This window comes from Oryctolagus cuniculus, chromosome 11 (assembly GCF_051225735.1).
Source record: "Oryctolagus cuniculus isolate XC-2025 breed Fujian yellow rabbit chromosome 11, ASM5122573v1, whole genome shotgun sequence".
Classification (NCBI taxonomy): domain Eukaryota; kingdom Metazoa; phylum Chordata; class Mammalia; order Lagomorpha; family Leporidae; genus Oryctolagus; species Oryctolagus cuniculus.
The window spans coordinates 8401080-8414109 of record NC_142877.1 but is presented as its reverse complement, the minus strand read 5'-3'; the positions used below and the strand labels follow the sequence as shown (position 1 = coordinate 8414109).

The 13030-nt window shown below is 51.4% G+C and overlaps 1 protein-coding gene and 1 long non-coding RNA gene across 19 annotated transcripts in view; one reads left to right on the top strand and one right to left on the bottom strand.

The window, feature by feature from the left end:
- LOC103352236 (uncharacterized) overlaps positions 1-8307 on the bottom strand; it is a 40930-nt gene extending 32623 nt beyond the window's left edge. The window contains exons 1-3 of one of the 4 annotated variants that reach the window (XR_011379825.2): positions 6866-8307; positions 6016-6209; positions 2696-2869 (exon numbers count right to left, since the gene is read on the bottom strand). This is a non-coding gene — a long non-coding RNA (uncharacterized LOC103352236). Of the gene's footprint in view, positions 1-1295; positions 1431-2695; positions 2870-6015; positions 6210-6865 lie in introns of those variants that run through there. The other 3 variants (XR_016215745.1, XR_016215743.1, XR_016215744.1) reach the window with 3 other exon arrangements.
- The window catches only part of TSHZ2 (teashirt zinc finger homeobox 2), a 481149-nt gene that overhangs the window by 657 nt on the left and 467462 nt on the right, over positions 1-13030 (top strand). Inside the window, exons 1-5 of one of the 15 annotated variants that reach the window (XM_089307006.1) lie at positions 36-1198; positions 2215-2340; positions 6279-6439; positions 9541-9675; positions 10653-11339. In XM_089307006.1, coding sequence (XP_089163132.1) covers positions 11300-11339 — 40 coding nt within the window. In that variant the 5' untranslated portion in view covers positions 36-1198; positions 2215-2340; positions 6279-6439; positions 9541-9675; positions 10653-11299. The other 14 variants (XM_089307005.1, XM_089307017.1, XM_089307010.1 and 11 more) reach the window with 14 other exon arrangements.

Genomic DNA, 13030 nt, shown 5'->3' with positions numbered 1-13030 from the left:
TGGAAGGGAGATCACCAGGTCCAGATTACAGACAGGAAATGTGGAAATGTGACTTGTAATTACTGCTAAGTATGTGTTAGCAGTTGTACTTACGAATATGGGGGTTTTGGCTCATGATAAATGCCAAATTTATGCCACTTTTCAGTACCACGGAAAATCCTGGCACATAAAATACCAATGACATCCTATTATGCAATTTTTTTAAATGGGGAAAATTATATGTATATCAAAGGAATCTCAGAATGAGCTGCTGAATTTGTAAAATGCCTATATTTAAAAGCCCATCAGAATGATGTTTCGGGGTAAATATATATGTTTCTCCAGTGCAAAGTGTTCATTTTATCCCGGAGAATTGTTAAAGAGACAAATAGGCCAGGAACAAAACCCTTTCTTGTTTGAGCAAAGCCAGCAACTGTTTTTCCTGTAAGAGTTTCTGCCTGGTTTTTGGAAGCAGGACCGCGGAGATAATCACGAGATGTTCCGTTTAACGTAAAACTTCCCGGTGTCCCCAAATGCCAGCGTGAACAATAGCCCCACTAAGCAAACACCAGTTTTGGCTTCTGCCTTTCAGGCGATGTTTACTTTCCCCCTCTCCTTAGCTCCACCCCAGCTCGCTCTTGAAAGGCCTTCTGTTCTGTCAGCCACCATGACATCTGCTGGCGGACACAGGAAGTCATAAATCTGTAGGTTGCCTCTCAACCAAGCCTGCTTAATGCTGGCATTGATAGCAGGGGCTGGGTGCCATCTCTGGAGCGCTGGGCGCACAGAGTCCATTTTCTCCCATTCTCCTCTCCCCGGAGAGTAACCATTTTCAAAACAGCCACTTTTTCATCTCGCGTTTGCAGACCTGAAAGGGAGGCCGATGCAGACCCCGTCGGTAACACGCGGCTCTTGGAAAGGAGCCACGATTGCCGGCAACAATAGGCGCCCCTCGCCGTCCGGGCCGCAGCGAGGCAGCTCTGCCTCAGCCCTGGCCTTCCCCACTTTCTATAGGCCCCGGGCTGCTTCAGGGAGCTGGGCGGAGCCTCGGGCCCTCTGGGCCTCTGCTCCAGCGCTGCCTAAGGGCGGAACGGGCTACCAGGGGAGCTGAAGAGGGTTGCTTACAGCCAGAGCTGCTTCTGTTCTGAACGAATGCAGGAGGAGGTCTGGCTCTTCTCTCTAGAAGCTCACTGTGTCTCAAGCCCTTCACCCGCGCGAGGTATATTCCAGCTCCTGTTACCCCATGCGGGTCCACCTGTTAGACCTTGTGAGAAAAGCAGCGACGTGGCAGCCGCCTCCCCTGACTCCGAACCCACCTGTTCAAGGAGACTCCCGTGGGGCTGCTGCAGGCGCGGAGGTCACGCATGAGCTTTGGCTCCGCCTCCGGGTTTCCCTCAGCCCTGTCAGCGGTTGGAACCGGATCACCCTTCTCTCGCAGGGCCTGCGCTGTGTGCCCTAGGCTCTTTGGCTGCAGCCCTAAGTGGTATAACCCAGAAGGTCTCCCGACTTTGTCAGGTGTCCCCTGTGGGGGTGGCAAAAGTCAGACCTGTCAGGACCCCAGGAACTCAAGGTGTGGTCCAGGGACTCAGCCCTCTGTCAGCTTATAAGAACCATGCACTCAGAGGCCCTAGAACAGACCTGATAAACCAGGAGCTCCGGGAGTGGGGTGGGGCACCTGGGATCGATTTAGGCTCCCTGGGAGATAATATGCATGCAAAGGTTTGCGACCCCTCAATGACATAAATAACCGGCATCTTGTGCTATAAAAGTCCCTGTGGTGGAAGTGCTACCTTGTAATGTGTGACGATTGGGTATACTCAACACCAGAGCCGCACCAGGAGGGTTCGAATCCAGGCCTCCTCTAACTAGTTCCATAACCCTAGCTAAGTTACCTAAACAGTCTGTGCCTCAGTTTCCTCATATAGGACATGGGGACAGCAGAAGCACTTGACGCTAGCAAATTGTTTTAAGCAAATTTCATAGTGTACAGTGCTTAGAGCAGTGTTTGGCACCAGGTGCCTCCTAAACTCCTCTCACATGGCTATTGTCACTATACTATGGTTTGCCTGGCTTCCCCTAGGTGCTTTATTCCCTGCTGTATCCCTAGCACAAGACTCGTGCCCAGCAAGGACAGGTGCTTACGGAGCATTGGTGGGGAAAGTAGATGTTGGGGTTGGGGGGACGCCTGTCCTCTGCCTTCAGTGGTTTGAATCCAAGCTGTGTTGCCTTCCACAGTTTCTGCTGACGATCCCAGCCTCCCGAAAAGTTTCTGTAAGTCAGCGGCCTTGCCTGTGTGGAGCAGTGAGCTAAAGTGACTTGTCTTCCCCCGATTGGGTCAGATTGGACCTCAGCCACATAAAGGTATGTCAGAAAGTTTGTGAGAAAATGGATTTCATGAGTAAGCTTATTTTGTGAAACAAATTTTGAAATCATGCATAGTGTTTTACTGCAGTTATATGAAGACTCCCCCCTCATATGCATGGACTTCAAAATTTATACCAAAATTTTTCTTTAAAAATTTTTCTGCATGTTTGAGACAGAGAAAGAGGGAGAGGGAAGGAGGAAGGGAGAGAGGGAGGGAAAGAAAGCTCCTATCAGCTGATTCACTCCCCAGATAGTTGCAACAGCTGGTGCTAACCAGACTGAAGCCAGCAGCTGGGAATTCAATCTGGGTCTCCCACAGGGGTGGCGAGAACCCAACGACTTGAGCCATCACCTGCACTTCGCTGGAGTCAGGAGCAGAGCCAGGCCTTGAACACAGGTGCTCTGATAGCAGGTGCAGGGGTAGCGAGCAGCGCCTTAGTCACCGGGCCAAAGGCGCACTCCCCAAATATCGTGTAATTTCATCTTTCCGTTAACTTTTTGAAGTTCCCTTAAATCTGCAAGGTCTCTGTGAAAAACAGTGAACAAACATACACTTGTAAAGTATCAAGGAGTTAAAATCAGGACTGCTTCCTAAGTCGGCTATTATGCCAAGTATTCTATCTCTGTTCATGGATCCTCTCGATGCCCTTAATGAAGCTGACAATATAATTACCTCCATCTTCACAGATGAGAAAATTTTTAAAAGATTTATTTATTTGAAAAGCAGAGAGAGCGAGAGAAATATCTTCCTTCCACTGGTTCACTCTCCAAATAGCCAAATTCAGGAACTTCACCCAGGTCTATCCCATGGGTATCAGGGCAACTCAAGCACTTGGGCCATCATCTACTGCCTTCCCATGTGCATTAGCAGGGGGCTGGATCGGAAGTAGAGCAGCTGGGATCGGAACTGGCACTCTGATGTGTGATGCCGATGTCTCAAGCAGAAGCTTGTCCGACTGTGCCACAACACTAGTCCCCACCAAGAAGAAAATTAAGCTTAGAGAGGTGGAATGTGTGACCTACGGTCATAGTCTTAGTGATGAAAGTGCATTGAAAAGACTGACCTCACTGACTCCAAACTCGCCCTGACTTTTCCTCCCTGGTGCCCACCTGGCCTGCACACAGTGCTCGCACGTCCTGCCATTTTTGGGATGATCCTAATTTCAGGCCTTCTACCCCTACTTCATGTAAAGAACACACTCCTGAGTATCAGAGCACGCGTCTTTTATTTTGTTTGAAAGCTCAAGCTATGATAATTATGCAGAGTCAGCTCTACAGCTGCACTAGGGATAAACAAGGAGGAGGAAAGAGGTCTGCGCCCCCAGGTGAGCACACCTGTTGGGAAAGATGAGGCTGGGAAAAAAACAGGAAATACAAAGACTGATAAGGAAGAGTAACTCTGTGAGTATACTGGTAAAAGCAAGGGGAATGGACGAGGGAGAGCCACGGAAGGAGGCAGGGAGCTGAGACTTCGCCCACGGAGGGTCCGCCGTGTATGTGGCACGAAGCTAAGAGGGGGAGGACACTCCAGGGGGCAGTTTAGGTCCTTGCCCTCATAGACCTCACAATTTAGGGGAGTCCCATCCAGCAGATGGTAACTTTGTCCTGCCATTTCTTCACTCACCAACTTAACTGCTAACAGCCAGCACCGGTGGCCCATTTTCCTACAAGGGAGGCCACGAGTGACTCTCTTCCAATGCTGGAGTCGATGGATAAATCCCTGAGCTCTCTCATGCGTTAAGAGGTTATCTCAAAGGTGCATGACCTACACTGAATCCCAGTGGCCCCAACAGTGTAGGCTGCAGGCAGCCGCAGGGACAACCTACCAGATAACACACTCTGTCCTGACTGCTTCCCCTCCCTATTCACTTACCTACTCCCCTTGTGGAGTTTTGAAGGATAATTTCCCAAATAAGCCATGTGCATGCAAATGCTATCACAGGATCCCCAAACCTTTATCTTGGAGCAGCACAAGTAGGACAGGAACCTTATGCAGACAGAGGGCCTGGCAGCAGTCGCAGCTGATTGAACCACTCTAAGCCTGTAGGTGCCTTAACCTGCCTGGACAGCCCAGCAGTGGTTAAGGAGGGAAGACAAGCCGGACTGTTGGGTGAAACCAGTGTTCGGGACGAGTCACTTTGACATAATCCTAGCAAGCAGGGGTAGAATCTCATGAAATTTTAAGGACAATAGGATGCTTAATGCCTAATCATAATAGATAAGACATGCCCCGGATAAGACAGAAAGGTGTTCTCAGGGCGAATTATATCATTCTCTATTTGCTCCTGAAAGTTGAGGGGCACTTTTGGGCACACAGTTCTAATGAGTGCAGGAAACAGAGCTTGATGCACAGTTGAGGTGGCAGAAAATGCACCGGAGCCCAGAACTTCAAGGCTGCTCGTCACATGGTCTGCAGGCTTTCCGGTCCTTACATTCACTTAATGTCTTCCTGTGGTTAATGAAGTTGAGCAATGGCTGCCTGGGCCAGAGACTTGGTCTGATTCCTCTGCAGTAGCAACACACCTTCAGCAGCTAAGGAATCGACTCCAGGGGAGCCATGTGATAGATGTGAACTCTAACAGCTCCTGTGTCCCCAGCCTGTCCACTCAGCAGTCGTCTGATCTAAAATATACCCAATGCTTAATTGCTGCTGCAAAGCCCTGTACCTCATCAAATAAAAATAGTTTTAAAAAAGAGTCTAGGGCCAGTGTTGTGATGCCCCAGATTAAACTGCCACCTGGGGTGCCAGCGAGCATCCCATATGAGCACAGATTTGAGTACCAGCAACTTTGCTTCCCATCTAGCTCTGGGCTAATGCACCTTAGAAAGCAATGAACAATGGCCCAAGTCCTTGGAACTCTGCCACCCACATGGGAGACCCGGAGGGTGTCCCAGTCTTCCGGCTTCAGCCTCACCCAGCCCTGGCTGTTGCAGCTGTTTTGGGGAGCGAACCAGCAGATGGAACATCTCTCTCTTCTGTCTCATCCTCTCTCTCTCTCTCTCTCTCTCTCTCTCTCTCTCTGCATTTCAAGTAAAATAAATCTTTAGAAAATAGAGAGTCCAATACCTTTTTGGAGATTCATCCGTAAAGGCAAACTTGCCAGTGCCTGAGCATCCCTGACCTTTGTCGTTATCAACCTTACATAGTTTTACAAAGCAAATTTCCACCAAGGCAACAAGACACGTTCTCTCCTGAGTTGGTTGAGCAAACCCTCTAATGTTTTCAGGGTGTAAATAGACAAATTGGCATTATCAACAGCCAGAAGGTAGAATTCAGACCGGACGTGATGACCGTCTCCCCTGTGATCAATCCCAATCCGCCTAAGCAGCATCCTTTCAGCTTCGCTTTGCCTGGAAGGTCTCTGGTGCAGCCCCAAGCTGCATACTTTTTACCCCTGAAGCACACGAGTCTTTCCAGTCCAGGCCCTGGTTCCTGGGGGGCCACTTCCAGAGATCGGTGTGAATACTGCCCCCTCTGAGGACCTTAACCTGCCTCCTCGGAGGACCTCAACCTTCCCTCAACTCTGAAGCAGAGCCTGCCATACTCCTCTATCCCAACACCCCCCTGATGGTCTTCCAGTTGTCCTCTACGACCTGGGGATCCCCCTGCCTCAGCTAGTGTGATGTTGTCCCAGGGGTCCTAGGAGGGTTGAAATAACCAGAGATTGCTACCTGGAAGTTCTCACAAAACGGTTCCTGGACAGAGAAGGGTCTAAAAGGAAGGCAATGAATCAGATCCTCCAGGCAAAGTCCTATGGTGCTCTGGCTCCCAAACTTGGCTGCACCACCTGAGGGCTGTAAAAACACTGATGGCTGCATCCCACTTCCACATACTGATGTCATGGCTCTGGGGTCAGACCTGGGCACTGGGATTTTCAAAACAAACAAATTGATTACAACCAACAATTGTTTCAAAACAAACAAATTGATTACAGCCAAGGGCGAGGGTGCTGCCTCTTGATCTGAAGTATTGCGTACCTACACAAAGCCTAAGTGTGCAGCTGAACTTATTTTCAGATCGAACACCAAGGAGTACGCCATACTGGTGACGAACAGCGCCAGCCCCTTGGAAGCCTCCTCGTGTCCACTATCCAAGGTAACCAGTTCCCTGATCCCTAAACAAAATTTAGCTCTCCCTGTATATAAAGAGGAATCATGCTCTATGTTGAGTCTGTTTTGGGGAGACATGCATTAGAAGAGTTCGAATCACACCAAGAAAGCTTCTTGGAAGAGGCAGTAGGGAGGCCCCGGAGGAGGAGGTGGAGCAAAGCAGGGAAGTTGGTGAGGGAAGGACAAGGTCAACTGGAAACAGAGGCACCGAGGTGCTCACCCCTCCCTAGTCCGAGGAGCCCTTCAGGTGCACCCTTCCTGGCAGCTGTGTTCAACCTGCAGTCCAGCCAACCCACAACTGTTCACTGGCGCTGATACCACGCTGGATTTGGGGCATCAAGATGACTAGAACTTACATCTCATTAGGGAACACCGACCATATGCTCTCAATATGAATTGAAGAGATACTTACAGAGAAACAGTGGGACGGACAGTGGGGCAAGGGAGGTGACGTTCGAATATTGAGTCGAGAGGAAAACCAGATGCCGGGTGCAAGAGTGGGTGCAGCAGCCCTGACGCATGTGCAGGAGGCTTCATGGGAACATCCGTGTTCTTCATGCTCAGGAATCTCTCAGGCTACCCTCGTGCCCAGCATGGGTGCGGGCAGGGCCCTCCCTGCCCAGGTGGCACCCCTGGAGTCTTCGTTTTGATTGGGTTGGAGTCCCATGGTGAGACAGGCAAATACACAACAGTTCAATCCATTGTGTGCTTGATGGCTCTGAGTGGATCCAAGAATGGATGTCCTTTCTGTTCCTCGCATGCAGTATGTTCCATGAACTTGATTCACCTGTTACAAATTCACCTTTCCATGGGAGAGGTTCTCATGCCCGGCATCATGTCAGAATCACCTGGAAACTTTGAAAATTTCAGATTTTCTGGCCTCGCCCAGAGATCTGATTTAGTAAGAATTGGGTGGGGCCAGGGCTTCTTTATCTTAAAACATAATAACACCAATCTCCAGGTGAGGTCTGAAGTGCAGCCAGTGTGGGAACAAGTGCTCCAGAAGAGACGGTTGACTCATTCCCATCAGTTCATGCCCCTGCACATCCCGAAGTTTCAGGGTGGGATCCTAGGAAGCGAAGTTCCCAGGAGACATAACATGTCATTAGTCTAAGACACCAGCTCTTGGCAGGCGGTTCCCGAGTGCCAAGGTGTATGGATTAGCCCAGCATTTTGCCAGTTCTAATGCCTACATCGCCTGCCTCACATGTGCCACCCCCGCATCCTACCTAAACGAGTATTTACCCTCTGTCATTCCTTGCATATAGTTCACACTCACCTAAATGAGTTTAAACGTTAGATTGCCACCAGCAATACCCTTCACTGAAACAGAAGCTACCCCCCCAAAGTGAAATCAATGAAATCCCTTTTTTTTAAAGTCTAGCCTGATCCTTGTCCTTCCAAATTTCTTGAAACTGTAATCTGTAGCATCTTGGTTGAATCAGCAAGTGTTGGATATAAATGAGACGCCAGTACCAAACAGACTTTGTCAGATTGAAAAAGAAGTGGAAGGGAGGAACTTTGCTCAGGACGGGATTCAATGTTAATGGCACAGCTACACGGCTTAAAAAAAAATCTAGGTACCACTGTGTTGTGTACCCCATGGGTATAGCCAAAATCCTCTTTGTTGATAACTTGGAATGAATCCCCTTTTGCTGGCATTGCCAAATATGAAAGTTTTGTCTGTCTCCGTTGGGTGTCACTCCGTTGGTAGTGACCGTGTGGGGTGGGGGATCTTGGAGAGATCAAATGAATTGTGAACGATGATTCAACAGCACTGTGCAATCAGTGGCAACCATGCGTTTCGAATGATGAGTAGGATGGCAAAGCTAAGTTTCCTGTAGCCCAGAAGAGCTGTTAAGAAAAATAATTGTGGAACGAGTCACACTTGGTAATTTCCCAAGAGGGACAGCAAAAGTGGGTGGGTAGGTTGTTAGGTGGGAGGTGTCTTGGCCATGCAGACGAGGCCTGTCTTGTGCAGGGTCCCTGGGGTGGAGGGTCGTGAGGAGTGGGCACAGGTAGACTCCACGGTGACCACAGCACAGCGCACTCTGAATCATGCTGCCATTACTGCCTTCCCAGACTCTGTAGTGAACAATACTGAGTCTGTCTGCTTCCAAAAGAGCAAAGGCTCTTTTGGCAGAAATTCCTAAACTGGAGTGAGCGGGACATTCGTTTGTGGGAGTGGGGAGGGGTTCTTAAACCCTTATCTAGAAGTTTCTGATGTAGAAGATTTAGGGTGGTAGTGCTCAACCAGGGGCGATTTCGCCCACAGGGGTCACTGGGCAATGCCTGGAGTCAATGCTTGTCGTCACAGCTGGGGTGGGTGGGTGACACCTCTGGTAGGTGGAAACCAGGGACACTGCCAGATACTCCACAGGGCACAGGACAGGCACCCGCAACAAAGGGTTACCTGGCTCAGGATGCCGGTAGCTTGGAAATCCCTGCTCAGGGGTGAGAGCCAGGCCTCAGGGTCTTTAAAGGGTCTCAGGAGATTCTGATGTAGGAAATCAGAATCGGGATTGGGGAAACTTGTTTCCGCCCAGGGCCATTTGGATATGTATGACACCATTTGCGAGACGTACAAAATGATCAGCTTGGAAATTAGCCTGCTGTAGACTGACCGAATTTTGAGTCTTGCCCACAGTTGTCTTGGCAGGGTCAGACCAAATGATTTCTGGGCCTGATAGAGCCCGTAGGCCGGAAGCTCCCCAGCCCTGTCAGACACTGCCTGTCTTACTCAGCTTTGACTGGGCCCCCTACACCATGCCCCATCTGGGACCATCCCTCCCCCCTCCCCAGTCCCCTCCTGTCCCAGCCTGCACTGCTCGCCCCTCCCCCTCTCTCTCACTGCCAGGGGAGCTCCTGGAGGGCAGGATCCGCTTCATCCCGCTCACAGACGCCCCCCCCTCCCCGGGCACCTGGTAAGGTTGTGAGCATCAGTCCTCTGGAAGCACGCCCTCATTCACTATCACAGAACCCAGTTTTAACATCTTCATGGAGCTCATGACTCGGAAGTGATCCTGGTTGTTTGCTTTTCATTCACTTCACAAATATTTTACTGGGCACTTCCTCTATGCCTTGCAGTGTGCCATCACAGAGGATATAAGGGAACAAAAGAGGCACAATTCCTTCTTCCCCACAGAGCTTATTTTCTAGAGGGGAATCTCAGACAATTAAGGAGATGGAAACTATGTAACATGTGCCATGTGGAAGCCCAGTGTGGGTAAATAAAATGGAGATGTGGGATGGTGTGTATGTGTGTGTGTGTGTGTGTGTGTGTGATTTTAAATGAGACAGTGCTGGGAGAAGGTGGCATTTAGGCAAAGATCAGATAACTGGGGTGATTTATCTGCCTCCCCCACTGGGACAGAATCACCAGAACACAGTAGGTACACAGTAAGTGTTGTTCAAAGGAAGCAAAAAAGAGTATCTGATTGATCAGGGCGGTTGATTTTTATGACCATCCAGTGATGAGCAAGAGGGCAGGAGGGCAGGGCATCCCGGGTAATGCCGGTGGGTGGGCAGGGCCTTTGGGGGTGGGGCGTCGAGTTAAGACTGAGAGGATGGAGAGCATCCTTGCCTAAGGTCCCCGCCCCCTTCCCCGCCCCAGGCAGTCCTATGAGCCCCTCCTAGCACTGCCACGGTCCCTGCCGGTCAGTCACTCTGGCCAGCTTCCCAGCTTACGAGTTGAGCCGTCACCCTGCCCCGGCTCCTCCCGCCTCCCTGCACTTCTCACCTCCTCGCCCCTCCCCTCCCGCCTCCTCCCCGGGGGTGTCCCGGCGCCTGGTGGGCACGCCCGGCCCCGGCCCCGGCCCCTCTCCCCGGCGGGACACTGTCCCTTTAATAGACTCCCTCTGCCTGGCGCTCTGCGGCTGGGGAGTAAATTTCTCCCTGTCATCAGGTCGCGGGAGAGGAGGAGGAGGAGGAGTTTGTTAATGTTCAGTTTGTTCAGCGGGATCGATGTTTGCTGGCATCGCCTCGCCCTGTCTTGTGTGAGTGTGAGTGTGTGTGCGCGTGTGTGCGCGCATGTGGGGGTGCGCGTGTGTGTGCGGGAGGCGGCGAGTGCGCGCGTGTGTGTGTGTATGAGTGCGTGCGTGTGTGTGTGTGTGTGAGTGTGTGTGTGTGTGTGTGTGAGTGAATTCCAGATTTTCCGTCTTTCCCAAACCCGCTCCTGTCCTCTCGCATATCACTCACAGACGGGGATCTGACAGCAGCTACAAACCCACAGTGAGTGATCTCTCCCTACGCGAATCCGCCATAGAGGTCGGCGAGGAGGAGGAGGAGGAGGAAGAGGTGGAGGAGGAGGAGGTGGAGGAGGAGGAGGGAAAGAGGAGAAGGAAGAAGAAGAAGAAAAAGAAGAAGAAACCACTACCTTCCCAGGATTGCCTTTTTCCCCTTATCGTTACGCGCGCGTGTGCGTGTGGCGCGTGTGCGCCCCTCGTCCCTTCCATCTGAACCCGGTCTTGGATGTTTAATAAAGAAATCAAGTGTCTCAACAGTCACCAAAAAAAAAAAAAGCAAAAACAAACAAAAAAAATTCCAAAAGCAAAAACAAAAAAGAGAGAGGAAAAAAAGCAAAAACAAACAAACAAACAAGGCAGAACCAACCTCTACTTCCAACCAGCCGGCACCAGCCAGCCGTGTCTGCCACCCAGAGAGGGGGGTCTCCGGCCCGTGCCGCAGGAGTTGCAGGGGGGATCGTCAGGGGGACAGAGGCCGAGTGACGTCCTAGGAGCCACCGGGCGAGAGGCGGAGGAGACCCAGAGAGGCGAGAGGGACAGCGGGCCCCAGCGCGCGGCTCGGGGCTGGGGCGCCAGAAGTGGGACTGGAGCGAAGTAGAGCGATGCCAAGAAGGAAACAGCAGGCACCCAAGCGGGCGGCAGGTAAGAGAACCGGCTCCGCTCCGGGGCTGCCCGCGCGCCGCGCTCCCCGCCCGCCCTCCCGGCCCCCGGGCGACCCGGGACGCCACCCCCTTCAGCTTTCCGGGCAGTTCGCTCGGGGCGCCCCTCCGAGGATCCGGTCCGCTCTCGCCTTCGCGGGTCTCCCACACCCTCCGCGTTCCGGGCTCCGGTTGGATGGGTGGGGGGAGCTATCCCACCAAGCCTTCCCTCCTTAAACTTTTTTCCCTCCACCCTTCACCCCACCCCTAACTTTCTCCCAGTCCGTTTCTTGCCTCGAGCCAAAGCCGGGTTGAGGATTTGGGGATTTGGGGTGCGGAGTAGGGAGGCGGCCCCTGCAGCCCCGCATCCCTCCTCGTGGTCAGTGCCCAGCGGCCTCTGGCCTCCAGGGAGCGAGTCTGCCCTGGCTGGGGCTCGGGGCGCTGAGGTGCGAGGTTGCGGCGGGCTGCGGCGGGCTGGCTCTGGGGCGAACGGTAGGAGTTTAGCTTCGGTCGCCAAGGTGGGAAACGCAGCCCAGCAAATGGAAGAGCATTTGAGTATGTTTTTCGAGAGGAGCCACTTTCAGAAATCTCAGGGACAGTGTACCTTGTCTTGGGGGAGGAGGGGACAGGAAATGGCCATAGAAATTCGAGCAGCTGCAGATATTCTAGGCCCAGAAGAGTTGCAAACTTTGCGGATTGACTAGTGTGGTGGGCACTATCCCACCTGAATCCCCTCCCGTCCCCTCCCCCACCCCCAGATAATAACAGGTTAATGGACCAGTACAATAAGTCTTCCGTGGGATTTTTTTTTTTTCCTTTTGGGTTGCTTAATTGCTTTTTTAATAGTATGCTGGGGTTTTGTTTCTCGGAAGTGTAATATGAAAGTTCATTTTTCTCCTGCCAGACCCACCCACTGAAAAATCAGCTTTCCACTTGATTGCTAGTTTTGATTTGACACTTGATTGATCACCTGTCATCTCGCTGCCTTTGATCTATTCATTCTTGATATATATCAATAAATCACTCACCATGGTAACTCAGAGTGCCAGTGACGCAAGCCTTGCCCTCTATATTCAGAGCCAGACATGCACAATTATTATCTTGTTGGGCTTTTAATGTGGGCGTTTTTATTTCTTTGTGTCCTTTAGTTGAATCAGGGTTTTAGTGAAAGCTCAAGTTTTGCTGTTGGTGGTTTTTTTTTTTTTCCTTTTTGTCTCTGCGCTCCTGCTAGGGCAACACCACAATCACTGTGTTCCAACTCAGGCGAAACACAGGGAGAAGTTGGGTGGAACGCCTGCATAAACTTTGCAAAGTCACCCTCAGAAGGAATCCCAAGTCAGGAACTGGGGGCAGAGGGAGTGGTCTCCAGGTCCGAGTGTGCCGGACCCCGCGTGCACCTCGGTCCCTGCCTGTTTGCAGGGTGAGTGGCCATGCAGTGCTCTGAAGTACCCTCAGCGATTTTCCCTTCCCAGGCAGGCATTTGTAGGTGACTGGGCTGGTTCAAGTTGCGGTCTCCACGCTTCGATTTGTATATTTGCAGTCGCTTCCCTACCAGCAAGCTTCTTAGAATATTTCAGTGCTGTGGATTGGGAACTTGCCTTGGCAGTGGGGCTTGCTTGCTTCAGCCCCAGATACCTCTCTTGAAAAGAAATTGTCTTTCACTCCTGTCCTTTCTGCTTTTGCCTTGCTTATTTT